The sequence below is a fragment of the Myxocyprinus asiaticus genome, chromosome 26 (genome assembly GCF_019703515.2).
Source record: "Myxocyprinus asiaticus isolate MX2 ecotype Aquarium Trade chromosome 26, UBuf_Myxa_2, whole genome shotgun sequence".
In the NCBI taxonomy this organism is placed as follows: domain Eukaryota; kingdom Metazoa; phylum Chordata; class Actinopteri; order Cypriniformes; family Catostomidae; genus Myxocyprinus; species Myxocyprinus asiaticus.
This window is the reverse complement of record NC_059369.1, coordinates 3,500,147-3,527,861: the sequence shown is the minus strand read 5'-3', so window position 1 is coordinate 3,527,861 and position 27,715 is coordinate 3,500,147. Positions and strand designations below refer to the sequence as shown.

Below are 27,715 nucleotides of genomic sequence, written 5' to 3'. Positions count from 1 at the left end.
AATTTTTTTATTTTTTTTTATTTTTTTATGCTTGTTCTGCACTGATTTTTTTTTAGAAAAAAGAGGACTTATGCAATTTAAACATAGTTAAATGTGTTAAATTGAGCTGAACATACTAGACTCTTGTCTGTAGGATATGCATGGCCTGCTTATCTGATAGTTAGTACTATAGTTTGTAAATAGTCTAACCTGGAATTGTTACCTTAAAGAGCTATTTCTACTTGATCTAACCCATAAAATTAATTTTGTTGGTTAAACCTAATTTATTCAGGTTCTTTTAGTGATTTTCAATAATATTATTACTTGTGGGGGGGGGGGGGGGGGGACAGTTGTAACGAAGCACATTTTTTAGGTTAACATTTTTTTCAGTTAATATATTCAAGATGTCATCGATTGTAAGCTGAGGTGACCAGTCAAACATCTGAAGGCTTATTTGTTGGTACTTCACTCTAAAAAAGACCCAGGTGAAATCTAGTTGCTTTTTCTTTAAAACACAAAATAAATATCAAGGAAAATAACGATTAATTATATAATTATTTATGTAATGACAGTTTTATTGACAACAAATGATAAATGATTGGCATATCTTTTATTCAGTTCTTAAATGTTTCACACACATTGAAAAGGTAGTAGGAGTTTTGGGTGACCATGTAATAAAGGCTGTTAAACAGAAATATTGACACTTGTTTGGTGGTAAAATATGAAATGCCTCAACAACTCATTTTTATTTGTATAGTGCTTTTCACAACACACATCGTTTCAAAGCAGCTTGACAGGAAATCATGCATTAAAAAAGAAAAAAATATAGATATGAAACCGTAATATCTATAATGTCAAAGATGTTGGTTAATGGAGAAAAATAACTTTGGGAGAAACCAGGCTCACTGTGGGGGCCAGTTCCCCTCTGGCTAACAACATGAATATAATGCCAATATTAGTTATTTGTGTGCAGTGCAAGTCCTGGTCTTAAATTTGTAAATTAAGCATTAAGGTCCAGTGTATTAAAAATAAAAATAAAATATATATTTTTAATGAACTTTAAGATTAATGACTAATGTCTTTGAAGTCCATCCTGGATTAACTGCAGAATTTCACATAGATGCATTGTCCTTTGTTAGTTGGCTGATGAAGGCTTTTGTTGGCAATTAAATGATAGTCAATGTATTCCATTTCAAGAGTGTAGTCCATCAATAGACAAAGGTGATGCAGGCAGAGATAAATGATGAGGTGCATCGCAGTTCAACCTGCAGGTCATTTCGGTGAGGTTCGGTGGGGTCCATCCTAAGTCCAAGGTTCAGGCAGTGGCATATGAAGTATCCGATGTCTTACAGTTGGTGTTGGCATCAGTTCATCTTCTGAAGTCAAAAAACTGAAGTGATGTCTGGCTAGCACCAGCTGTAGGTTGTCGTCATCTCTCAGCGACACGTAGCAGTGGAGTCCGACACCAAGCAGGAACAGAGCTGGATCTGGCAGGCTCTGGTAACCTCGTTGAGACATGGAAACAAACAGAAGAATATTAGCGTAAATGCCATTCAATTTTATGCAGAGTTATAGATCATGATAGATGTTTCTGGTTCTGGCAGACCTAACTAAAGCAGTCTAATTGTGAGTTGAAGGATAAATTAGGTGTATGCCTGGCTAAATAGATGAGTCTTTAGTCTAGACTTAAAATGAGTGAGTGTGTCTGCATCCCGAACACTGTTAGGGAGACTGTTCCATAGTTTAGGAGCCAAATATGAAAAGGATCTACCTCCTTTTGTGGATTTTGATATTCTAGGAATTATTAACAAGCCAGAATTTTGCGATCGTAATGAACATGACAGAATATAGAGTGTCAGAAGGTAACTTAAGTTCTGTAGAGCTAGACCATTCAAAGCTTTGTATGTAGTTAACAGAATTTTAAAATTAATACGAAATTTAACAGGTAACCAATGTAACTATGGTAAAATGGGGCTAATATGATCATATTTCTTGAAGTTTATTTATTGAACTTGATGGACATCCTCCCAGTAATTCATTACAATAATCTAGTCTTGAGGTCATGAACGCATTCATTAATTTTTTGGCATCAGCAACAGAGAGCATGTGTCGTAATGTAGCAATATTTCTCAGGTGGAAAAATGCTGTTCTACAAACATTGGAAATGTGATTTTCAAAGGAAAGATTGGTATCCAATATAACAGCTAAGTTCTTTGCAGAAGACGACGACGTAACAGTACATCCATCGAGAGTCAAATTATATTTTAGCGGCTTATTTTGAGGTTTTTGGTCCAATCATTAGTACCTCTGTTTTGTCGGAATCGAGTAGAAGGAAATTTCTGGCCATCCAATCTTTGATTTTGTTGATACACTCCGCTAATTTGGAGAGTTGTGAATTTTCGTTGGGTTTAGAAGAAATATAAAGTTGGGTATTGTCGGCATAACAGTGGAAACTTATTCCATGATTCCTGATAGTATCTCCCAGAGGAAGCATGTATAAGGAGAAAAGCAGAGGTCCTAAAATTTATCCCTTTGGCACTCCATACTTAACTTTTGTTTGATTTGACAATTCCTCATTTAAACATACAAAGTGGTAGCGGTCTGATAAATAGGACCTAAACCATGCTAATGCAAGTCCATTAATGCCCACATAATTCTCCAGCCCATTCAAGAGAATGTCATAATCTATCATGTCAAAGGCATCACTAAGATCTAAAAGCACTAGAAGAGAAATGCAGCCACGATCAGATGATAAGAGCAAGTTATTTGTAACTCTGATAAGTGCAGACTCTGTACTGTGATGGGGCCTAATTCCTGAATGAAATTGTTCTTATATTCCATTTCTCTGTAGAAATGAACATAGTTGGGAGGACACTACATTTTCTAGTATTTTCAACATAAATGGTAGATTTGAAATCGGTCTGTAATTAGCCAATTCTCTAGGATCAAGCTGTGGCTTCTTAATAAGTGGTTTGATAACTGCCATTTTAAAGTTTCTTGGGACATGTCCTAAGGATAGCGAGGAGTTAATAATATTAAGAAGAGGTTCTGAGATTACTGGGAATACACCTTTTAAGGGCTTAGTTGGTATTGGATCTAACATACATGTTGTGGCTTTTGATTTTTTGATAAGTTTTTTTTTAGCTCTTCATGACCTATGACAGTGAAGGATTGAAGTTGCTCGTGAGGAAAATTATGAGACACTGTTTTCTAAGGTGATGTGACAGTTGATTGCATAGTTCCAATTTTATTTCTGATTATTTCAATTTTATCAGTAAAGAAATTCATGAAGTCATTACTTTTGTGCTGTGACAGAATATCTGGTTCAGTCGATGCTTTATTCCTAACCAATTTAGCCACAGTACTGAATAAAGACCTAGGACTGTTGTGGTTATTTTCTTTGAATTTGCTCAAATATGCTGACCTGGCAGCTTTTAGTGCCTGTCTGTAGCTACAGACACTATCCTTCCATGCACCGTGAAATACCTCTAATTTTGAATTCTTCCACTTGCACTCCATTTTCTGAACTGCTTTCTTGAGTGCATGAATGTGATCATTGTACCACGGTGCAAGGCTTTTTTCTTTAATTTTCTATAATCAAAGGGGAGCGACACTTTCAAGAATGCTAGAGAAGACTGTATTTATATTTTCTGTTATTACATGAAGTTCTTCTAGACTTTTTGGCTTACTGAGTATGTGAGAATTCTGGAAGATTATTAGTGAAGCTATCTTTTGTGGTTGAAAGAATAGTTCTACTTGAAAAATAGCGTGGTGATTGAGTGACATTAGCTGATCGCAACAAACAAGAGACGAGGTAAGGATCTAAGATGTCACCGCACTATGGTCGAATTTCTATAGTATCAACATAAACATCCATATGACAGAATTAAATCTAGCATATGATTATGGCGATGAGTTAGTCTTGTCACATTTTAACTGACTCCTAGAGAGTTGAGAATATCAATAAATGCTAATCCCAATGTGTCATTTTCATTATCTATGTCAGGGGTGTCAAACTCAGTTCCTGGAGGGCCACAGCCCTGCAGAGTTTAGTTCCAGCCCTGCTCCAAAATGCCTCCTTGTAATCTTCAAGCACTCCTGAAGACCTTGATTAGCTTCAGGTGTGTTTAATTAGGGTTGGAGCTAAATTCTGCTGGACTGTGGCCCTCCAGGAACCAAGTTTGACACCCAGTATCTATGTGAATGTTGAAGTTACCAACTATTAAAGCTCTATCTACATTAACTACTAGATCAGATAGAAAATTTGCAAATTCACCAAGAAAACCAGAGTAAGGCCCAGGTGATCTATATAGTGTAGCAAGGGCAAAAGACAACAGAGATTTTTTATTTACATCTGTCGTATTAAGCATTATTAGTTCAAAAGACTTAAACTTATATCCTGTCCTCTGAGTAACACCATAAACTTCACTGTAAATTGTAGCAACACCTCCTCCTCGACACTTCAAATGAGGCTCATGTTTATAACAGTATCCAATTCACACACCTCTTTAACATTATCTTTAGTGATCTCCGACTCGTGAAGCCAGACATCATTAGTGCCAACACGAATAACAATTTTAGAAAATCTACATTTAGCATTAACCAGCACTTGTAAATTTGATCTGATGTCAGATGCTCTGGCACCCGAAATGCATTTAACAACAGTGGCTGGAGTCTCTATGTCCACACTTCTTACAATAGAATCACCATTTATTAGGGCTCTTTCAATATGATTCTCAGTGGGTGCATCACTGAGTGGGGAGAATCGATTGGAAACCCTAACAGGAAAGGGTGAGTGGTGTCACTTTGCTCAGCGAGTATGCCGAGACATCACCCAATCGCCCTGCTGCAGGGGCTCTAGAACTGGAACCAAAGTGTGTGTGTTGGCTGCTGTTTTACCCGCATCTGAAACAGTATCTACCGGCTTCTGTTTCTCACTGACCTCCACTAGTGTTCGGATGCGTGTCTCTAGCTCATTAACCTTCTCCGTCAGCCTGACTAATTCCTTACATTTATCACATGTGAATCCCTCACTGCTGACGGAAGAAGCTATAGTAAGCATGTGGCATGTAATTCAGGAAAAAATAACATGAGCGGATGCCATGACTTACAGCGATTGGTTGTTGTTGTTATGGTTGTTCTTGAGCGGCGAGGATTTGAGATCGATGTGGTTCCTAATCAGCAGATGTTTGAGATTGATGCAATAATCTGTGTAAAACACAGTGGAAGAAATGAATGCACGCAGTCGAGGCACGAGATGTAGACAAGTGGAAAAAAGCGGAAAAAAGGAAAAGAAAAGAACGAGAGAAACAGGTGTGTGCGGTACAACACAGATGAAACAGTAGAAAAGCGGAAAAACCCGAAGCATGTGGTAAAATGTCAAAGGATAAAACGATGAACGTATAAGAATAAGAATAAGCAATGCTAAGTAGGCTAGAAAGCTACAAACACTGATGCAGCGTGCCATCAACAACAGAAACAGGAAGTGATGTCACTGGGCCAGTTCAGGCGACAGATAATGTGTGTAGGAAACACAGTACAATGGACTTTCAGAACTCCAAACTTCATTCACAATAAAAAATAAAAAGACAATTTATTGAAACAAAATGGCAAAAACAACTTTTTTAGAATATTACCTCCCACATTTACGCATCAGAACGTATTCAGTGTTCAGCACCTGACAGGGTCATTACTCATTTCCAGTGATGGGTGTAATCTGATTACAAAGTAATATAATTACATTTAATAGCCAAAAGTAGTATTACACATTACATTTTAAATTCTAGCAGTCAGATTACAGTTATTGACTTTCAAGTTAATAACTTTATGTACGTTACTTAGGTTACATATTTCTAAAATAATATTATTTATGATGAATATAAAACATGAGTTTTGTTCGTAAATATGTCTCTTTGCATTTCTGTGGGCGTACGCCCCAATAAGTTATTGTAAGGTAGAAATGTGTGGTGCAGATTTTAAGACTTTGTGCAACAATGAACAAGGAGAACATTTTTACATTATTTTGAATTTGTTGATAAAGAAAAAAAACTTGCTGTGAAATGTGTTGTAGAAAGTAACTTAAAATGAAAGTAGTTAGCAATGTGATACATTTTTCAATAAAGTAATCAGTAAAGTGATTAAAATTGTATAGAAATAATTAATAATTTATAGTGGATTACTTTCGAGTAACTTACCAAACAGCACTCATTTCACATGCAAAGAGGTTAGCAAATCAAAACAGAGGTTATCTGCATAGAAGTCTCATATACTGTAGCAAAAACAGCCTGTTTAATTTAAGCATTAGAGAGAGGGTGGAAAATGGTCATGAAAAGCAAAATTAAGTTTTTGGTGCAAGAAAACTTGACTAATATTAGAAGTGAACTTATAGAATTCTACAAAAGTGCAGAATATGGGTTCTGTGTTGTTTTTTTGATCTCTGTTAATAATCAGATATTAATGTCCATTGCAGGGTTTGGTGGTGGAGGAGTCGCCCAGCAACAGTAAGGAGGCAGAAACCAGACCGACAGAGGTCACCACAGAAGTTGTGTCAGAGCAAGACCCAGAACCTAGACAGATCTCTGACCCCTCACCCCCCTGCAGCCTGAAAGTGGAAAAAGGGGAACGATCCGTGTCCAGTGAGTGTCCATGAGTTCTTACCTTTCCTGAGGTTTTCTCTGTTGTTTTTCACTCCAGGAGAAGATGATGTAGATGTGACTGACAGATTCATAACACAAGTGTTGCTTACTGTGTCTGTAATGTTGATCTTGGCAGTGCAGATGAGAGAGAGAGCAAACTGAATGAATAAATGATTGCCATTTATCTTTCGTTTCCTGTGTCCAGACACTGCTGGATTTTAAAACTAAGTTTTGTTGTTAAAATACTTAAAAAGCAAGAAAATCTATTTGGAAAGCGTCACTGCTGCATGATGTCAGAGGTTTTATGTTCATACCAGGGAATACCAGTGTGAATACCTTGAGCTACTAGTGTAACACATGACGCCAGGAGTTCTTTCTCACTTTCCAGAGAGTTCTTACTCGTTCTACAACAATTATTTCCATGCTCTTTGGATGTGTGCAAATACTCTCCAGAATAGAGCTTATAAGTTCCTTGTGTGTATACAAACTAGCTGCCACTTTTGTTTGATCTGATTCTCCATTTAAGCCTTGATGTTTGTCATAAATAACACAATAGCTCAAGTCTTTAGACAAACCTTACTGACCTGATAGAACTGTCACCTAGATCATCTCACATATGCAAAAATAGGCAAATATGAAGTAAAAACAACACGTAGTTGATGGTGTCTGACAAGAGGGAGCAGTTTTTACCTATCACAGCGAGTTATTGTTAGAAACATTCTTCTATTTGTAGAGTATTCCCGATTGCTGTCAGATCGACATGAAGAGAAACCAGAGGCGGCTTGTCAAACTGTATTCCCTCTAATCATCATTTACTTACCCAGAAAGACATTAGAAAGGAGCTGTCTGCAGGTTCTTTTTGAAGACACTGCTCTATAGTTTGCCTGGAAGTCATCCAGATATCTGTGGTGATATTAATCTCAGAATAATAATGAAGAAAATATCAATAAAGCGCATCTGTGACTCCCCACATTCTCAGCAGTCTTGGTCCCGGACGTACAGATTTTCCCCCATTATCCATTTACATTTAAACAAAAATCTTCAATAAAGAGTTTTAAGCCTTGAACTAAACCAACCAACTCCAAGATGAACATTATAAACTTTGATTTGAAGCAACAAAGTATATGAAAACCAGAAAATAAATAAATAAATACAAAGATACAAGATTATGTATTACATTTCTTTAATGAGGCAATAAAATACTCACAAAAACAGCGGTACATAATAAAACGATTGTCTTATAGCTAGCGATCATTCATAAATATACATGAGTACTTTATTAGGAACACTGTGGTCCTAATAAAACGCCCGTCATAGACTTCTGCTGTTGTAGCCCATCCGCCTCAAGGTTCGACGTGTTATGCATTCAGAGATGATATTCTTCTCACCACAATTGTACAGAGCGGTTATCTAAGTTACTGTAGCATTTCTGTCAGCTTGAACCAGTCTGGCCATTCTCCGTTGACCTCTCTCATCAACAAGGCATTTCCGTCCACAGAACTGCTGCTCACTGGATGTTTTTTGTTTTTTGCATCATACTGAGTAAACTCTAGAGACATGAAAATCCCAGGAGATCAGCAGTTACAGAAATACTCAAACCAGCCCGTCTTGCACCAACAATCATGCCACGGTCAAAATCACTGAGATCATATTTTTTCCCCATGGTTGATGGTTGATGTGAACATTAACTAAAGCTCCTGACCCGTATCTGCGTGATTTTATGCACTGCACTGCTGCCACATGATTGGCTAATTAGATAATCATACTAATATGTAGGTGTACAAGTGTAACTAATAAAGTGCTTGGTGAGTGTATAAACAATATATTTAAAGTTTATTGCAAAATGTTCATATATACAATACTATGTAAATTTCGTAGGCACATTAGATGTTTTACAAAAACATTTGTCTCAGGATGGTTATTTTATATTTTTTGCTTAAATGTGTCAATATGAAATATCAATTTTCGAATCCCAAACATTCCTTTTGCAAATAGAATAGAAGTAGAACATGGAGTCCTGCAACAGATGGAAAGGCCCCCACAGAGCCCGGATCTCAACATCATTGAATCAGTCTGGGATTGACAATTGAGACCAAATATTGATTTCTTTTTTATTTTTTTTATTTTTATTTTTTTAGTTTACTATACTTTCTATGAAGTAAAATGATAAATAAAAACTATTCATGGAATAATTTTTTGGAAAAACTCACAATACAATTTTTTTTTTTTTACAATACAATTGTTTAAAACTTCTGCACAGTACTGTATACAAATACATAATTCGTTTCATTGGAGCGAGTGGTCACTGCAGCACTCTTTTGCCTTAATTTGCATTTTCATGGTAACATTGATTTCTTTGATTGGTGGATCACTCTTTAGGATTATGGGTAATGTAATTCTTCACTGGGAATTTAGCTTTTAAAACATTATTTTACAAAAATACGGTTGAAATCATGCTGACCTTTGGCTAAAAGGGAGGTTAGTTCCAGCAGTTACATCACAGAGGAGATCAGGTGTTATCATTTCATTACTCATTGTCTTAAAGCATTAAAAGTAGCATTACAGAGTACAGTAAATACTGGAAGAGTATTTACTGTTACAGTTAGTTTTAACTGAAAGACACTAATTAACAAGCTTCCAGATACTGTGTCAAACAGTTTATACAGAACAGATAACTTGCACTGATGCATGTGTTTTTGACCAGTACTGCTGGTAAGAGTAGGATGACATTCACAGATAACAGGATGAATCTTATGTTTCTGAATCTTTTGGCTGACGACTAATTGTCAAACAAATAATCATGATTATGATGAGCTTTAGAGCTTTAACATTTATAACAATTAATTGTCATACAAATTGTCATACTTCTAAGGTGTATATGTGCATGTTACACCTTAAAGGAATAGTTCACCCAAAAATGAAATATTTGAAAAATATAATTTTTCATAAGTTCTTAAAGCCTTAAAGAAAATGACAGTATATCCCTATTTTACTATATTATTCAATGTTAAATAAGAATGAATGACATATTAAAGGAATATTCACCCAAAAATGAAAATGTGTGGATTATTTACTCACCCTCAGGCCATCCAAGATGTATCTGAGTTTCTTTCTTCATCAAAACAGAATTTAAGATTTTTAGGATTTCATTTCAGGCCTCCTCCTTTAAACAATGCAAGTGAATGTACTCCATTTTTTGAGGGTCCAAAATGCATATTTAGGGTGCATCAAAATAATCCACATGACTCCAGTCGACATATAAAGTTCGTCTGAACCCAAACAATTGATTATTTTTAGAAACAAAACAATACTTATATACTTTTTAACTACAAATGTTCACTTCCGTACATCTCTGTGATGTGTGCTCATGAGAGGGATGACGTAAGCTCATTGGTAAGGTCACGCATCACGTGAAGGAGGAGGCAGGAAGCGCGTCATTGTTTACAAGAGAAACCTGTGCCGTTCACAAACCAAAACAGTCCAAAATAATATAAAATAAAAAATTATTTCCAAATAATAATAATTAAAAAAAAACCTTACCACAGTAAATAACCATCCTTTATTTCGAAGCAATGCCATTGCGTTATGTACCTGTGCTTTTTCTGTAGCAGAAATATATAGGCTATATGACTGTCAGGAATTCAAGCCACACAAGTTGTAGTTAGTGAAACCAAGTGTCCTTTGTGTGAGACTTGACAGTGAAGTGGTGTGAAGGTGAGTTATTTATGCAGGCAGTGATGAGTGAGTGAATTGAGTGCAGGTGTGGTGAATTAGAAATCAGGTGATGAGGAGCGGAGCGCTGAAGGGGGTGCAGAGCCGAGGGAGAAGTGACAATGACAAAGTTTTCAGTTCACTGGAAAAACAGCACAGGCACAGCTGATTAATTCAGATATCGACCCTTTGTTTCTTTCGATGGTCTGAAATCCTCAGGGGTAAAATGTTCACTGCACACCCTCCAATATTTGAGAGAATGTAGGGGTGTACTGATATCCAGGTTCAGCGTGATAAGCCAGAGCTTCAATCGCTCAAGATCATGTATAGGCAATCGATGAAAATTATATATTTTTCTCGGTGTGCATTTTCTTTGGGGTTTCTGAAGGTTGAATCATCCAGGATACACACGGCAAATGACCATTTTGAACAATACACTTATACAAATACAAATCTACAGCAAAGACAATTAAACTTTTGTACAGCGCTCCTTCTCTAGTAAACAATGACGCGCATCCTGACTCCTCCTCCACGTGATGCGTAACCTTACCAATGAGCTTACGTCATCCCTCTCATGAGCGCACGTCACAGAGATGTACGGAAGCGAACATTTGTAGTTAAAAATTATATAAGTATTGTTTTGTTTCTAAAAATAATCAATCTTTTGTGTTCAGAAGAACTTTATTTGTCGACTGGAGTCGTGTGGATTTTTTGATGCACCCTAAATATGCATTTTGGACCCTCAAAAAATGGAGTACATTCACTTGCACTGTTTAAAGGAGGAGGCCTGAAATGAAATCCTAAAAATCTTAAATTCTGTTTTGATGAAGAAAGAAACTCAGATACATCTTGGATGGCCTGAGGGTGAGTAAATTATCCGCAAATTTTAATTTTTGGGTGAATATTCCTTTAATATGTCATTTATTCTTATTTAACTTGGAATAATATAGTAAAATAGGGATATACTGTCATTTTCTTTAAGGCTTTAAAAACTTATGAAAAATAATATTTTAAATATTATATTTCCAAATACTTAAAATATGTCTCTCTTTTTGGTCAACATTCGTCTTGGTCCATTTTACATTTACACTGGTGTTTTTCAAACCCAGCCAACCTGAATAGCTATAATACAATAAAATACAATATAATATAATATATGATTCTTCATTCTTTCCTCTCCACAGAAATCGAGTAAGTGAGTGTCTCCTCCTCTGTGCCACTAAGTGTCATTATTACTGTGTGTACAAACCCGCAATGACCATGAACATTTGCCGTTTCACTAATGTTTAAGGGAAGCATTAAAGTGAAACTGGAGCGCTTTACGTTCACTATCAATATCTTTTATATTTTCTGTCGTTAAGCATTTATAACATGGCTCAACATAGTACATTGACTCACTATTTGGCAGGTACTGCACAAAAGTCACTCTTTTTATGCATGCCGTTATAACCACATATTATTGATTTATAATGCTTTTGTAGATTAATTATTAGTCATTAATGAACCCCTTTAAAAACCCTTAACAAAGGGAATATTAATGTAAAGTGCCACTGATATTCTGTATCATGTTTTTTCTACGATGTCTCTGATGTTACTCTGACTTACATGTAGAGTCTCATTTGGTCGAGCTTGAAGGGCCAGAACTGTGTGGTTTTGCTGCAGTGTGTATGTTTAAATCGAAAGTAAATGACTGGACAGACAGAACCCTAGTCTAACGACTCTTACATTTCATACAGACACACACACACACACACACACACAAGATAGACTGGTCAGGAAAGCTCTGACTGGCTTTGAGGAGATGGATGTCTGGTTTAATGGCTCTGACACAGGATGAGAGAGGAGCACACTGCAGGAGGAGATGAGGACGCCAGTTTCACACAGGAAGTAGAGCGGGGTGAGGATGTGTTTGACCACAGTCCTGTGAATCAGCAACACACACACAAACTGCATCCAACTGCACAGCCGTATTGTATCAGAGGACTTGACCACAGATTAGATTTGTTTTATCATACCAACCCAAACAACGTAAATAGAGAGAAAGATATAGCTGTTTCTGAGTATTCTGAGGCCTCTTGATGGAGAGACACATAACAGACAGGAGGAGCCATCTCTATGGTAAGACATTCTTACCATACGCTTGTGATAATTGCTATATTTTGTTGCTTGTCATCTTATAAGAGGCAACAATCTGGCAGGCGAACAGCAGGCATGCACACTTTGTCTTAAAAGTGAGAAAGCAGCTGTTTCAAAATGCACCTCATTCAGGTGTTCCTGTGTGTTTGTTTGAACCATTGCTTTGTTCCCGACACTGCTCAGTGTAATAGTAAAACCACAGAGGTGGTTTTGTTGCCATCATGATCAGCGGTCAGCATCAGAGTGGGTATTGAAGTCTTTTTTAATGTGTATTTGTGGTCTCTCAAATGGAAGAACTTACTCAGAACGACTGACACATCATTGTTTTTAATTGGTTGTTGAGAAGTGCTTTAGTTTAGAGCTTTCATATTCAGTCTGTGAAAATTCAGCACAGTGCTAACATAACCGTGTGGACATGAGATGAGTATTTAAACATACGTTTAAACTTGAGTTTACACAAGATCAGTGTGTAAACTTGAGTTTACTTGAGATCAGTGTTTTAACTCAAGTATACATGAGATCGGGGCTGGGTAGCTCAGCGAGTATCGACACTGACTACCACCCCTGGAGTCGCGAGTCCGAATCACATGGGGTAACCTCCACGTGGTCGTGATTAGTGGTTCTCGCTTTCAATGGGGCGTGTGGTAAGTTGTGCGTGGATTGCGGAGAGTAGCATGAGCCTCCACATGCGGAGTCTCCGCGGTGTCATGCACAACGAGCCACGTGATAAGATTGACTGTCTCAGAAGCGGAGGCAACTGAGACTTGTCCTCCGCCACCCGGATTGAGGTGAATAACCGCGCCACCACGAGGACCTACTAAGTAGTGGAAATTGGGCATTCCAAATTGGGAGAAAAGGGGATAAAAAAATAAAATAAATGTATACATGAGATCAACATTTAAACTCAAGTTTCCATGAGCTCAGTGTTTAAACTCGAGTTTACATGAGATCAGTGTTTAAACTTCAGTTTACATTAGATCAGTGTTTAAACTTGAGTTCACATGAGATCCTTTCAAGTCACTTCAATGCTGCGTCAGAAGCTGACGCTAGGGGGAGCTCCTCCCTGCAGTGACGATACCTGAAGCCCTTTACAATGATGCCAATTCTATTGCCAGATGGCGCTTTGCATCCCGCCCCATGCGCCCCCTATTTTGTTGTTGTGTTGTGTGTGTAATAAAGTTTATTACTGCGTACACAAGCACTAAAAGAGCCATTTGCTTAATGATGTCTTTTATAAAGATGGAATTTCACAAATGTTTTCCACCTTGCGAATGCTATATCCCGCTCTCCAATGGGCACGAGGGCTGTGTTCTCTGCTTGGGTCACGCCCACGCAGAGCCAGCACTCGGTGGGTCTGATTACGCTCACTGCAAATTCATGAGGCTTAAAACGCTTTGGCCCCCGATGTCTCAGCAATGTCGTTTTGGTGACGCCATATGGGCCTTCACCGAAAGGTTCGAGACTGCCAGGAAGCAGTCGTAAATGTTTTGCTGAGGTGAAATGTGTCTCACACATAACCGAAATTGTGCCGGTGACCAGGAAACATCCCTGGCCATGGCGCAAAGTTGTTCTTTTAGACTCCCATCCCAGTGTTAAGGCTCCTTCTGGCAGAGTAAGCACTTTGAAGTGCTGTGAAGTGGGGGCTGGACTCCATGGATGTGTTTGTTCCAGCTCCAAAGAAGGCCTGGACTTCGTCCCTGTGTCCCCATGATGTTTCCCTCACTGTCCCTGCTGTCGATCACCAGGTCCAGAAAGTTGTTGCAAACAATGTTCCTGTTTATCTTGTTGTTGGCTCCATGCCCAAAATCTTTCACTTTTCAATAAAGCTTGCATACCTAGTTGCAAATGCTCGAGGTGCTTATATAGACTCACAAAAGAGCATGTCTTCTAACCCTACTGTGGTGAACATGCTGTACAATCGTTCCCTGAGGGTGGGCACATGCGAACCCTTGTATCCGCTGGCCTGTTACACAGATGCATGGCAGCACCTTCTAGGCTTTTCCACTTGGGTGCTTAACACAGTCAAGCACAGACGTCTTGCTTCATCTGCATTCTGTTTTCCACTGTGTCTGTGTAGGACGCACCGGTTTTGCTTTCGGAGATCCAAACTCACATTGCCAAAGAGTCAATAGATTCTGTTCTGCAAAAGGCTTCTACAGCAGGTATTTCCTGGTCGCCTAGAAGGATGGTGGGCTTTGGCCCATTTTGGACTTGAATATCATGAGAGCGAGTCTGTCTGACAAGCGCCCTTGCTCTGTTCTCCAGTACTTGAGGATTTTCAGGTTGGATAGAATGTTTTCACTGAAGTGTTTTCAGCTGGCTCCAAGGATAATGGTGGCAGCAGCCACCATCACCCCAATTGGCTTATTACATATGCAGCCTCTCCAGTGCTGGGTCAGAGTGAAAGTGCCTCATCCCGCATGGCGACAAGGTCTGATAGTGATGCGCTGCTGTCTGGCTGTGCTAGCTATCTGGAAGATGGCAGCATTTTATCAGGCAGGTACTTTTCTGGGTCAAATGACCAGACGCAAATTAGTGGCTACGGACATGTCAGGCATGGGCTGGGGAGCCCTTTGCGACGGTCTCCCAGCCTTCAGTGCCTGGACATGCGCATACTTGGTGTGGCACATAAATCGCCTGGAAATGCTGCAAGTTTTTCTGGCTCTGAAGTCTTTTCACGTGCTGATTCGAATGGAAAATATGGCAATTGTGGCATACATAAATTTGGAGTGGGGTCCCGGCTGGTCATGAGTTTCTTATGGGGTGCGAGGTGGCTTTGGCCCTCTCTTCCCGCTACTATCCTAGTCTGGGACCTGGCGCTGGTGTTAGACGTGCTGACGTGTTAAGGCAGTGTCTTGTTTCCTCCTTTTACAGTCGTAACCTGAGTGTTAATATGAAATTGGTGTTTAAATCTGAGTTAACATCAGATTTGTGCCTGAACTCGGGTTTACATTGAATCTTTAAATCAATCAGGGTTTTTTATTTTTTATTTTTTTATTTTATTATTTATCCCCTTTTCTCCCCTATTTTGGAATGCCCAATTCCCACTACTTACTAGGTCCTCGTGGTGGCGCGGTTACTCAATCCGGGTGGCGGTGGGCAAGTCTCAGTTGCCTCCGCTTCTGAGACAGTCAGTCCGCACATCTGATCACGTGGCTTGCTGTGCATGACACCGCAAAGACTCGCAGCATGTGGAGGCTCATGCTATTCTCCGCAATCCACGCACAACTTACCACGTGCCCCACTGAGAGCGAGAACCACTTAATCGCGACCACAAGGAGGTTACCCCATGTGACTTAAAACTCAGATTTTACATGTGTGTAAAGTTTACATACATTGTATTAAGGTCTATAGAGTTCACTGTCACAAAGACACCTCTGTTTTTTGGCTCTCCTCAAAAGCAGAAGAACTTGTACAGACACGTGGAGTTTTCCTCTGAAAGAGCGAGAGATGGAGTGAGGAAATAAATGAAGGAGTGGGTGAAAGATGAGGTGTTGAATGCAAGAGAGACAGAACGTGGCCTGTCTCTCTTTCTCTCTCGCTCTCTGTCGGGAGATGAAGCAGCTGTAGGTGACAGTGATGAGCTTGTGGCTGTTGAGTAGCAGATGGGAAAGAGGAAGTGTCAAGGCAAGCGTGTGTGTGTGTGTGTGTGTGTGTGTGTGTGTGTGTGAGAGAGAGAGAGGGAGAGAGTACATGAGTCTGTGCATCACTTTCACTGTATATCTGTGTGATAAAAATGCCACTGGAGTCGCAGGTATTCTTTGAGTCTGTTGCCAGTGCCATGGCTGGTGGAATGCCAAATAACTGGCCTCTTTTTCCACAGCTGAAGGAAAGTTTAAGAAGAGAGTTCAGAGAGAGTGAGAGAGAGAGAGAGAGACACACAAATGGTCCCCAAAATGTGTCAGAATTCCTTAGTGCAATTAGCTCCAAAGAAAAAGACAACCCAATCAATAGATTTCAAATAACACAGTTTATGGCTAACAAGATTGATTTAAGTCCCATAGTACAACAAATAAATGATATTTATCAAAGGTGCTCAATCAAAGCAAACCTACTCTGTACAAACAAGAAAACTAAACTAAAAAATGGGGATGAAATTTGGTTTGATAAAGAATGTAAAATTAAAAGAAAACTACTCAGACAGCTCTCTAACCAAAAACACAGAGAGCCACAAAAAGCTGAAACCAGACAAAATTATTGTGAAGCACTCAGGGATTATAAAAATACAATACGCCACAAAAAGCAACAATACCTAAACCACACTCTTAATGAAACTGAAGACTCAATTAATAATAATCAGTTCTAGGAAAAATGGAACAGTCTGAATAAACAACACAGCCAGGACATAGCCATACAAAAAAGAGAATTATGGAAAGGCTATTTTAAAACTTATTCAAAGAAATGTCTCCAGAAAATCTCACACCTGATCAGAAAAACATGCAAAATATGCTGAGTCAATTGGAATCTACAATAAAAAATAACCAAAACCCTTTAGACTATCAGATTAGCAGAGAAGATTTGACAGATGCACTTAAGAAACTAAAACCCAGAAAGGCATGTGGTTTAGACAACATTAGAACAGAAATGCTGAAGCACAGCCCTGCAGTAATGCAGGAGGCCTTGTTAAAACTGTTCAATCTGGTTCTGCATCTGGCTACTTTCCTGATACCTGGAGTATGGGCTTAATGCACCCATTATATAAGAGTGGAGACAAATTCGACCCCGATAACTACCGAGGCATTTGTGTGAGCAGTAATCTGGGGAAGACTTTCTGTTGTATCCTGAACGCACAGATACAGGCCTTCCTTAACAAGCACAATGTCTTGAGTAAGAGTCAGATTGGATTCCTACCAAACCACCGCACCACCGACCACATTCACACGCTACACATGTTAGTCAACCAACATGTTCATCAAAAAAGCAAAGACAAACTTTATGCATGTTTTGTTGATTTAAAAAAAAAGCATTTGATTCCATTTGGCATGATGGTCTATATTATAAAATTCTGCAATCCGGCATTGGGGTAAAATGTATGACACTATCAAATCTATGTATTCGGACAACAAGTGCGGAGTTAAAATTGGCAATAAAAGAACAGAATACTTCACTCAAGGACGTGGAGTGAGACAGGGCTGCAGTTTGAGTCCAACTCTGTTCAACTTTTACATTAATGAGTTAGCAGTGATACTGGAACAATCTGCAACACCTGGTCTTACTCTAAATAATTCTGAAGTAAAATTTCTTCTCTATGCAGACGATCTGGTGCTGCTGTCAGCTACTGCACAAGGGCTACAGCAGCACCTGGACCTGCTGGAGAACTACTGTCAGAACTGGGCCCTGACAGTCAATTTGAAAAAAACTAAAATTATGATCTTCCAGAAAAAAGCCAGATTGCAGGAAACCAGATACACATTCACTCTTGGAAACACTGCAATAGCACACACCCTACACTACGACTACCTCAGTCTAAAAATCAGTGCTTCAGGGGGTTTTGGTCTGGTAGTGAATGCACTAAAAGAGAAAGCTAGAAGAGCATTCTGTGCTATTAAGGGCAAATTTACCCAAATAGACATTCCAAATAGACTAATCTTTGATAGTATTAGTATGCCTATTGCTCTGTACGGATGTGAGGATTGGGGTCCACTCTGTCTGGCAGATTACTCTAGATGGGACAAACACCCCATAGAATCCCTGCATGCAGAATTCTGTAGAAACATTCTAATACTGAATATTGAAAAACAATCCCTTAAATTTTGGACACACTTAAATTCAAGTTCCCCTAACACACTGCAACATGAAGCCCTTAAAACCCAAGAGTTGAAGCCTAAAACCAGTCCCCTTTGTCAGCTGGCTCTGAAACTCTCTAACCCACTAACAACAAACAAACACCAGTTTCAGACCAGCACTGCTGAACAAAACCATATCAGAATAAACCAAACCATAAAAGAAAGCAAAAAATTCATATTTGGACCACTGGGAAAATTAAAGTAAAAACCAAAGCAAATTGGAATGTTGTCGGACCCTAAACAGAACATATAATCTAGCAGAATATCTCTGCACTGTAAGAGATCCAAAACAGAGATGGATCCTCACCAAATACAGACTCAGTGATCACATTCTGGCCATAGAAAAAAACAGACATAGACAAACATGGCTTCCAAAGGAAGAACGAATCTGTGCTTACTGTGACACTGGTGAGGTCGAGACAGAGACACACACATTTTTTTTTTTTATTAAACACAACTTTATTTACTCAATACACCAAAAAAAAAAAATGCGTACACATAATAAAATACAACAATACTCAGTTTAAAATAAAAAAATTAAAATCTCAAATTTCAAATGTCACTCCAAATAGGTGTAAATATTAAAAGGTCATCAATTAATGTGCAAAGAGCCTCTTCACAACACCACTGATCTACAAAAAAATCAAGATTGTTCATAGCTTTAAAAAAAATCTATAATCCACCAAAACTCTTGCTTTAACTAAACCTTTAAACAACGAAACCATCTCCTGTCCTGCTCTGCCTTCAACCTTGTTCTTTCTATTAATATGAATAGCAAGTTTAGCTTGACCCACGATCAAATTTAAAAGCTGACTTCTTTTTCTAATTGAAAAAGTATACCTGGATCCAAAAATAAAACTCTTAAATGAAAACAACTCTCCAAAATTGGAGAATAAAATCTTAATAACTCTAAATAACCCTAAAAGCCTGATACATTCCATAAAACAAAATGGGTACCCACTAGTCACACAATGATTAATAACTTAAACAAAAGCATTAACAGCAACTGTGCCATGTAAAATCCTCCACTGAATATCCCCTGCTCTTTTAGTTAATGGTGGTTTGTACAAAACTCTCCATGTTGGATTACATTCTTCCTCCACACCCAGTTTTTCTTTCCACATATTATAATTTCTTGTCTTTCATTCAATAGTTTTCTATTTAAAACTTTTACACAACGTTTATATATTTTCTTCCCTTTTACTTCATGCAAAGATAAACCCTCTAAACCCTTTTAAAGTCAACAAAGGTCCAGAAAGTCCTTGAAGATCAGGTGTGATATGAATTTTGGGATAAGGATCCATGTGATTGGGAAAAGCTTTTCCAGAGCAATAGCTTTTAAGGAGTTCTCCTTCCACAACAGTCAATCTCTGTTTAATCAGGTCTATATCTCTATTGACTTGTTGTGAAACCACATCCCTAAGTGTGATGCTAGTTCTTTAATGTTGTTAAAATCAGTTCCACCAATAACTGTAAACTGGTGTAACTTAATGTTTTCGTTGTTTTCAAAACATGGCTGATTCCAGGTAAAGATTCACAGTTCACATCATAACGGGCTCCACAAATTAGTGACTCCTCTAATAACCAATAAAGTGAATTTTTAGAGTTCTGTCTCTGTTTATGAAAAAGTCCCCATACTTTAAAAAGTCCTTTATGAAAAGGAGTTAGTCCATTGGTTGGCACTTTACTAGAGTCCATTAAAAATAGGGGAAAATCCAGCCCTAGTCCTTAAGCTTGTTTTAATATTGTGCTGGTTACCTCTCTCCGGACTAGGTTTCTGGGTCCAGTTAAGTACCTTTTAATGTACTGAAGCCGAAAATTTGCTCCCCTACTTGCTAGATGTATCAGACCCTTTCCTCCCTCCTCTTTTGGAAGAAAAAGCACCCCCTGAAGAACCCAATGCAACTTATACCATAAGAAATTAACAATAACAGACTGCAGTTTTCCAGGAGGGGGATCCACACATGCCAGCCGATGCCAGAGAGAAGATGTAAGATAACTGTGGAAGAAGCCATCTCCACTTCTCCAGTCACCCCTGCATTTTCTCTAAAACTCCTTCCCAGTTCTTCTGTTGGGTTTCATTATTGCCTAAATAAACTCCCAGATATTTAAAACCCTTTCTTTTCCATACAAGCCCAACAGATAATATAGGACGACCCCCTTCCCATTTTCCTAAAGCAACTGCTTCACTTTTTTCCCAATTTACTTTAATTGATGATATCAAACTAAAATCATGAATAATTGACTTTAGCACTTCAATATCACTCTGACCATTTATTAAGACAACCATATCATCTGAATATGCAGATCATTTAAAAGACTCCCTAGACAAGGGCAAATTCCACCCCTTAATATTATTTCGAATTCTTGCTAATAAAGGTTCAATCAAAAGGGCACATAACATACCTGACAAAGAACACCCTTGTCTAATTCCTCTCATTATTTTAAAAGGAGCACTCAAACCACAGTTAACTTTTAAAACACTCCCAGTGTCCCGGTACAAATCCCTGATCATGGCAATAAAACCTTGGCTGAAACCAAATTCCTCCAGTGTACGTCAGAGATAAAGGTGTTCAACCTGGTCAAATACCTTTTCCTGATCTATGGAAATAAGACCAGTATCTACACTACCAGTCAAAAGTTTTGAAACACTTACTCATTCTTTATTATAATTTTTTTTTTCACATTTTAGAATAATAGTGAAGTCATCAAAACTATGGAATAACATAAATGGAACTATGGGAATTAAGTTGTGACAAGCAAAATCCAAAATAAATCAAAACTGTGTTATATTTTAGCATCTTAAAAGTAGTCACCCTTTGCCTAGAATTTGCAGACATGTACTCTTTTTTTATTATTATTATTATTATTTTTCCCCTTTTTCACCCAATTTGGAATGCCCAATTCCCAGTGTGCTTTTAAGTCCTTGTGGTCACGTAGTGATTCGCCTCAATCAGGGTGGTGGAGGATGAATCCCAGTTGCCTCCGTGTCTGAGACCATCAACCCACGCATCTTATCACGTGGCTTATTGAGCGCATTGCCACGGAGACATAGCGCATGTGGAGGCTTCACGCCATCCACCGTGGCATCTGCGCTCAACTCACCATGCGCCCCACCGACAACGAACCACATTATAGCAACCACGAGGAGGTTACCCCATGTGTAACCAATTTGGTTGCTTAGGAGACCTGGCTGGAGTCACTCAGCATGCCCTGGGATTTGAACTAGAGAACTAGCGAACTCCAGGGGTGGTAGCTAGCGTCTTTTACCACTGAGGTACCCAGGCCCCCTCAGACATGTACTCTTGACATTTTCTCAACCAACTTCTTGAGGTATCACCCTGGGATGCTTTTTAAACAGTATTGAAGGAGTTCCCATCTATATGCTGGGCACTTATTGGCTGCTTTTCTTTATTATTTGGTCCAAGTCATCCATTTCAAAAACATTTTTTTTTTTAAATTACATTTTAGTTTTATAATGAAATAAATTAATATGGTAGCACAATTATATTTTTGTCTACAAAACTAATTTCAAACATTTAAGCATACGACTTCAGATCAAAAGATTTTTAAGATCATGAGAAACATTTCAGTCAAGTGTTTCAAAACTTTTGACCGGTAGTGTATAACCAAAAGACCAAAGATGTCCAAAACATCCTGAATCGAATTAATATGATCAAATATGGACATGTTAGGTACACAGTAGGTTTGGTCAATATGGATGACTTCCCCAATCACCTTTCCCAGTCTAGTGGCCAAAGCCTTTGAAAGGATCTTAAATCTGCACATAATAGTGAGACAGGACGGCAGATTTTTATCTCTCTCAAATCACCTTTCTTTGGTAAGAGAGATATAACTGCTCATCTACAACTCATTGGCAGGTAACCTTCTGCCAAACTATTATTGAGCACTGTCAAAAGGTCTTCTCCCAGTTCATCTCAGAATTTTTTACAAAATTCTACTGGGAGGCCATCAATCCCAGGTACTTTACCATTATCCATGCTCATTAATGCTGCATAGAGTTTGCACTTGGACAAAGGTCTCTCAAGTTCGGTATTCACAAACTTTGAGACTTTAGGCAAACCTTCAAAGAAAACATTATTAAAATCAGCCACCTCTCCATATTCACTTTTCTACAAATCAGAATAGAACTGTGTAGCTCTTTTTATGATCTTGCTTAGCTCAGTGAGCTCTTGTCTACAGGCTGAGAGAAGAGAATGAATATGACAACTTTGACCACTCTTTTTCTCTAGACCAAAGAAAAACTTAGGTGGGGAGTCCATCTGCACTACACTTTGAAAGTGTGAGCGGACCAGCGCTACCTTTGCTTTAATACCTAGCAGATCATTTAAATCAGTTTTTATTTTTTTTATTTTTTTGAGGACCTCCATCCTCGATTTTCTGCAGACTCTTGAGTTCTCCTTTCCAACTCTATCAAGTTGTGTAGTTTCACAATTTCAATCTCTAGTGCTTTCTTTGATCAGGAAATGTCCCAGGAGACATTCAGTGTGTACTGTTGGCACAGATGCTGCATTTTGACCTTGCCACAATCCCCCCATTGCTGTAGTGAGGAATAAGAACTCTTCTTAGACTTAAAAACCATCCAAAATGCACAAAACACCTCTTTAAAAATATATATATATATATATTCAATAAGAGATAAATTAAAATGCCAACAGGCACTTCTAGATTTTATATTAGCAATGCATATATTACAAATAAGAACAGAGTGATCAGTAAAACCAATTGGTTTTATATCACAAGCTTTAACAACATTAAATTTGTGTTTAAAGCAATAAAATCAGTCAAGCCTAGCCAATGAAATGGAATTTTCTCTAGCATGTGCCCAAGTGTATTGCATTTGATTATGATTTAAAATTCTCAAAATATCACACAAGTTAAGTGTAACATAAAGCGTAACCAATGTTCTCTGTGAAGCCATATGTGTCTCTGTGTGGTTTCTGTCTAAACTATAATTTTCAGTACAATTAAAGTCACCTCCCATAAACATATATTCTTCAGGTTTGCAGTTAGACAATAAATCAATAATTTTATTTTTAAAAATCACTCTATTTGGACCTGAGGTAGGAACATATGCATTTATAAACACTAAATTAAAATTTTCTAAATGAGCCTTCACTAACATCCATCTGTTCAACTTTATAGGATACTGGCATAAAGTTATTTTGAAAAAGTAAAGCCACTCCTCCACTATTTGCACTTTTATGACTTAAAATGATCTCCCATTCCATCTTCAAATAATTTTTGTTATTAAAATCACTATGAGTTTCCTGCACTAACATAACATACATTTTCTTGTGTTTTATCAATTCCTTTTTTGGATATCTCACACCCAATTAAAATTTAAAGTACCCACAGTAATCTTACTCATAAGAGTAAAAAGAAAAAATTGCTGTACAAAATAATATATATATATATATGCCATTTCAAATTCTGCATTGAGCATATTTAATTTGAGTTTATGAACTATTTTCTTTAATCTAAAAGTTTCTTGGTCTGTGAAACCACCCTCCCCCATCTCTTTCACTAATGTTTTAACAGAGTCCAAAAACATTTCCCTCTCTGGGAAAAAATCTTCTACATTTACACCTTTCTTTCCTTTAGTTGTTTGTAAAAAAAAAATTATTTTGTCCAGAGTGTAAGCACTTCTTCCTGTTCTCCTAAACCCAACAAAACTCACATAGTCTGATGACTCACACTCACTTCCAGCAACAGATTAATCGAAAACACCTACATCCAACTCTGCCTCGCTATGATTTCCATTACTTTTGTTTAAGCGATCATTTCCAGATGCTTTCCTTACTCTTTTTCCTTTACCCCTTCTACTTGTCTTTCTTTTTTTTGCAGGAGTTTTGAAAATTGATTCATCATTGGCCATATCAATATCATCTCCCTCAGCCTCTGCCACCACAACAGCAGCAGCGTTTTCTTCCACTTCTTTATTTTCACTAACAACAGCACTGTCTAAATCAACAACTAGATCTTGTACTTCTCTGTCCTTACTGCACTGTTTTTCTGATTCCTGACTTTCTGGAGATTTTTCTGAGGCTTTATCTATATTGGTGTGGTGAACAATCAGACCAGATGACATTCCAGGAGCCAGTTTATGGCAGAGCCCTTCTCTAACTGTCAAGGCAAAGAAGAGTGGCTCCATTTTGATTTGATCGTGGCAGGACCAACACAAACAAATGCCATGCACAGCCATCAGATAAGCTGCTCAGACAACTGCCAGATACTTTAGAAAGTAAAGCCCCGGACCTTCCAACACGTTTGAAAAGACTTCTCATTGGTCCATGAGTGGTTTCTTAGCAACCTTTTAAACCCCCATCCTAAGGTTTGCCCTAAGACCAGAGGTGAGAAGGACCATAAATATTCATCAAGACCTCTCAAAGCAGCATTAACTTACCATGTGGCAAAAGCTGAAACAAAGAGGTCACAAAGACAAGTCTTTACACAAACTTTTACTCCTAACATGGACACCAACTGCAACACATCCACTCCATGTTTGTTCACAGAACTGTTTATGTAAATTGCAGTTATTCAGTTAGCACAATAGTTCATAAAAACTGAACTATGGTGGTATAAATTAATGCATGCATAATATTTAATCTTTCAATATCATGTTTGGCCTATATATCTTCAGAAAAATGCCAAGAGTATTTTTGAAGAGGTTTGGAAAGGAAACAATACACAGATAAAACATTAAAGACACTTTTCTAACTATGTACTTTAAAATATGCAAATTTTCCACACAAAGAAGGGAGGGTGAGCCACACTGTGTGGGCCCCCTCCGATCTCAGCAGCCAATCATAGCCTTGAAACAAGAAGTGCGAAACTGAAATATCCTCATCAGGAAGGTATAAAACTATCCTCCGGATGACCACACCTTTGTCCTGAGTCCCCATCCAGAGGGTCATTAGCAGGATACACTTCTGTAGCACTTCTCCGTTCTGAGTTCCCGGCTGTTAGAGTTCGGGAGCAATAACAGAATAATAATCAACATTCTGAATCTCTGACCTGAGTGGTAGAAGACGTGGAATTCAAACCATCCAACGTGCAAAGTCTTTGTTTCACAGAGAGAGAGGATAACAGATCACCCATCGTTCTCAGTGTCCATCCGAGAGACAGTAGAAGATCGACCAAGTACCAAGTCTCACTACAAGAGACTATTGCAATGGCAAGTTCGGAATCCCTATCCCAGGGAGATAACTACAGTGACAAAGTTTAGCTCTGGCAAGCAAACCCTCTCCAAGTTTCATCTATCTGCATGTTCCAAATGATGAATCTTGCACCGACATAAGGGCTGTATATCTGCGTGTTCCAAATTGCAAGAACCCTCTCAGTGCTTCCAGGAGATCAGCATTCCTCAGCTCCTTTGTGTCCAAGGCTGTTGAAACGGAATCCAGTTCCTTCCCCACTGTAACGTGGCCCTGTGCCCCAGTGGAATATGTTGCCATCACCAAAGTCATCGATCGATCAAGGAGAACGTAAATATCACTACTAAACCTCTTTCCAGAGACCTTGGCATTGGTGTGTATACTATCAGTTTATGATTTTCTAATGTTCTTTAGATTACATAACTTGTGTATCAAATGCCTTGCAAATAATCTTAGCATTATTTGTTTAATTAGGAATTAGGTTTTCACCTTATTAATTAACAGAGAAAAAGCTATTTATCTTTCATAAGTTAATAGTCATACTTTGCCATTGCTACATCCAATTCAACCAGTTTCATCTTTCCATCCTATGTACTTTTATTTACCTATTCTTTGACATATTAGTAGCATTTTGTATTTTTTGTTAGTTATTCTTGTTTATCTTTTTGTAAATAAATTTCATTTGATTAAAACTGTGTGTTCCTCGTGTTGATGATACAGAAGAGCTCTAAAGGGTTAGGGAATCTCACAAATCCTTCAGATTATTCAGATGACCAACTCCCTCCAATTTACATCATTTTAATTTATTGAATGGTTCATTTGGATAAATTTGTATACTGTTAAGGTGAAACTCCTTAGCTGGTGCCCCGTGGATGGAGGGAGGGGCCATCTTATATTAATAATCACAAACACATGCACCTTAAGTGAAGTGTGATTAAAAAATCACCACATACTTTAGTGTCTTGTGTGAGGCCCAGTTCATTTCAATTGGTGCCAGGGTGATTCTCACTACATTGGATTCAAGCATTTCTCTGTCTACTCTATGCACTGGCTCACCTGCAGCATCCTGTGTTTCCCTTTCACCTGTCACTTCACTCTCTGTATAAGTCTGCCCTGTATTTTCAGGACAAGTTCGTATTATATGCCCCTCTTTCCCACATCCAAAGCATTGTGGCAGAAGTAGCGAAAATCACATAATCAAAGGTATCAAATTTGAATTTCATTGCCAAATTCAAAATGATGAAAACATGTCTTCAAAAAGACACCACATGCTGTAACCATGGAGATTTGCAACCTAACTGAAAATTTTTGATCTTTGAGACAATCTTGCCAAGTCTCGACAGTTCTCTTTCTAAAACTTTTATAAACTTTCTTTTATAAACTTCATCTTTTATAAACGGTGGCACGTTTGAGAGAGTTTTCTGGCTGAACAAGTGACAGCACTTGTGTAAAAGTATTATTAATCACAACACCATTCGCGATAACAGAGTTTACTTTTTCAGTGCTGCTCAAAAACAACACAGTTGCACTATTCATACAAGATGCGGATACTATAATCTCGAAACCAGCCACCTCTGCTACCGCTAAACTAAACTGTTCAATCGAGCATTGCATCTCAGGGATTACTTTAACACCATGCTGCCAGGTCAGCTTCTCAAAAGCCACAGATGCCAGTGGAGCCATGCTATTCAACTTTAACACTTGCCTACTACCTTACAATATTTTCCTCAACAAAACAGATTCATGAATGCAACCTCAAAGAACTAATATCAACCACAAAAAAACTAAATGATAGAAACACTCACACTCCGTAGAGACCGCTCACATGCCAACTCCACTCACTCTCTCACAGCATCCACTCAGAGAGAGAGAGTGAGAGAGAGAGTGGTGTGTTTTTGTGGGTGTAGTGTGTGTAGTGTACTCCGCGGCTGGAGGAATTAAGCTGGAGACAGTGGCTTACTGGGCCAAACTCCAATGTTATTAGTCTCTCCAGTGGTGGGCACATGCCCCTAACACACACTAGAGCATGCGTTTGTGTGTGTTTGTGTTTTTGATGCAGTTTGTCCGTGTTAGCAGCACTCATGAGTCACAAATCTGCTTTGTGGCAGCTCAGTGGCTCTTAAAGGGGCCGTGTTTGGCTTCAGTCCACTCATGGCCATTTGTTGAGATATGTTGATTGGATCTCTGGCATCCATGGTAACAAAATCCAGCCAATCACGCTAAACATAAATGAAAATATATCGGCTTGTGATTTTACGGAGGTTTTGTAAATGAGCAAAGATGAAGGAAT

At 38.3% G+C, this 27,715-nt stretch overlaps 1 protein-coding gene and 1 long non-coding RNA gene across 3 annotated transcripts in view; one reads left to right on the top strand and one right to left on the bottom strand.

Moving 5' to 3' along the window:
* The window catches only part of LOC127417330 (genetic suppressor element 1-like), a 380,629-nt gene that overhangs the window by 111,588 nt on the left and 241,326 nt on the right, over positions 1 to 27,715 (top strand). For both annotated transcript variants that reach the window (XM_051657284.1, XM_051657283.1), the window contains exon 2: positions 6,449 to 6,614. In XM_051657284.1, the coding sequence (XP_051513244.1) occupies positions 6,449 to 6,614 (166 nt within the window). The remainder of the gene's footprint in view (positions 1 to 6,448; positions 6,615 to 27,715) is intronic.
* Positions 586 to 27,276, bottom strand: LOC127417343 (uncharacterized). Its single transcript, XR_007893259.1, has 3 exons — positions 27,231 to 27,276; positions 5,091 to 5,187; positions 586 to 1,484 (listed from the first exon to the last, which is right to left on the bottom strand). It is a non-coding gene; the product is annotated as an uncharacterized LOC127417343 (long non-coding RNA).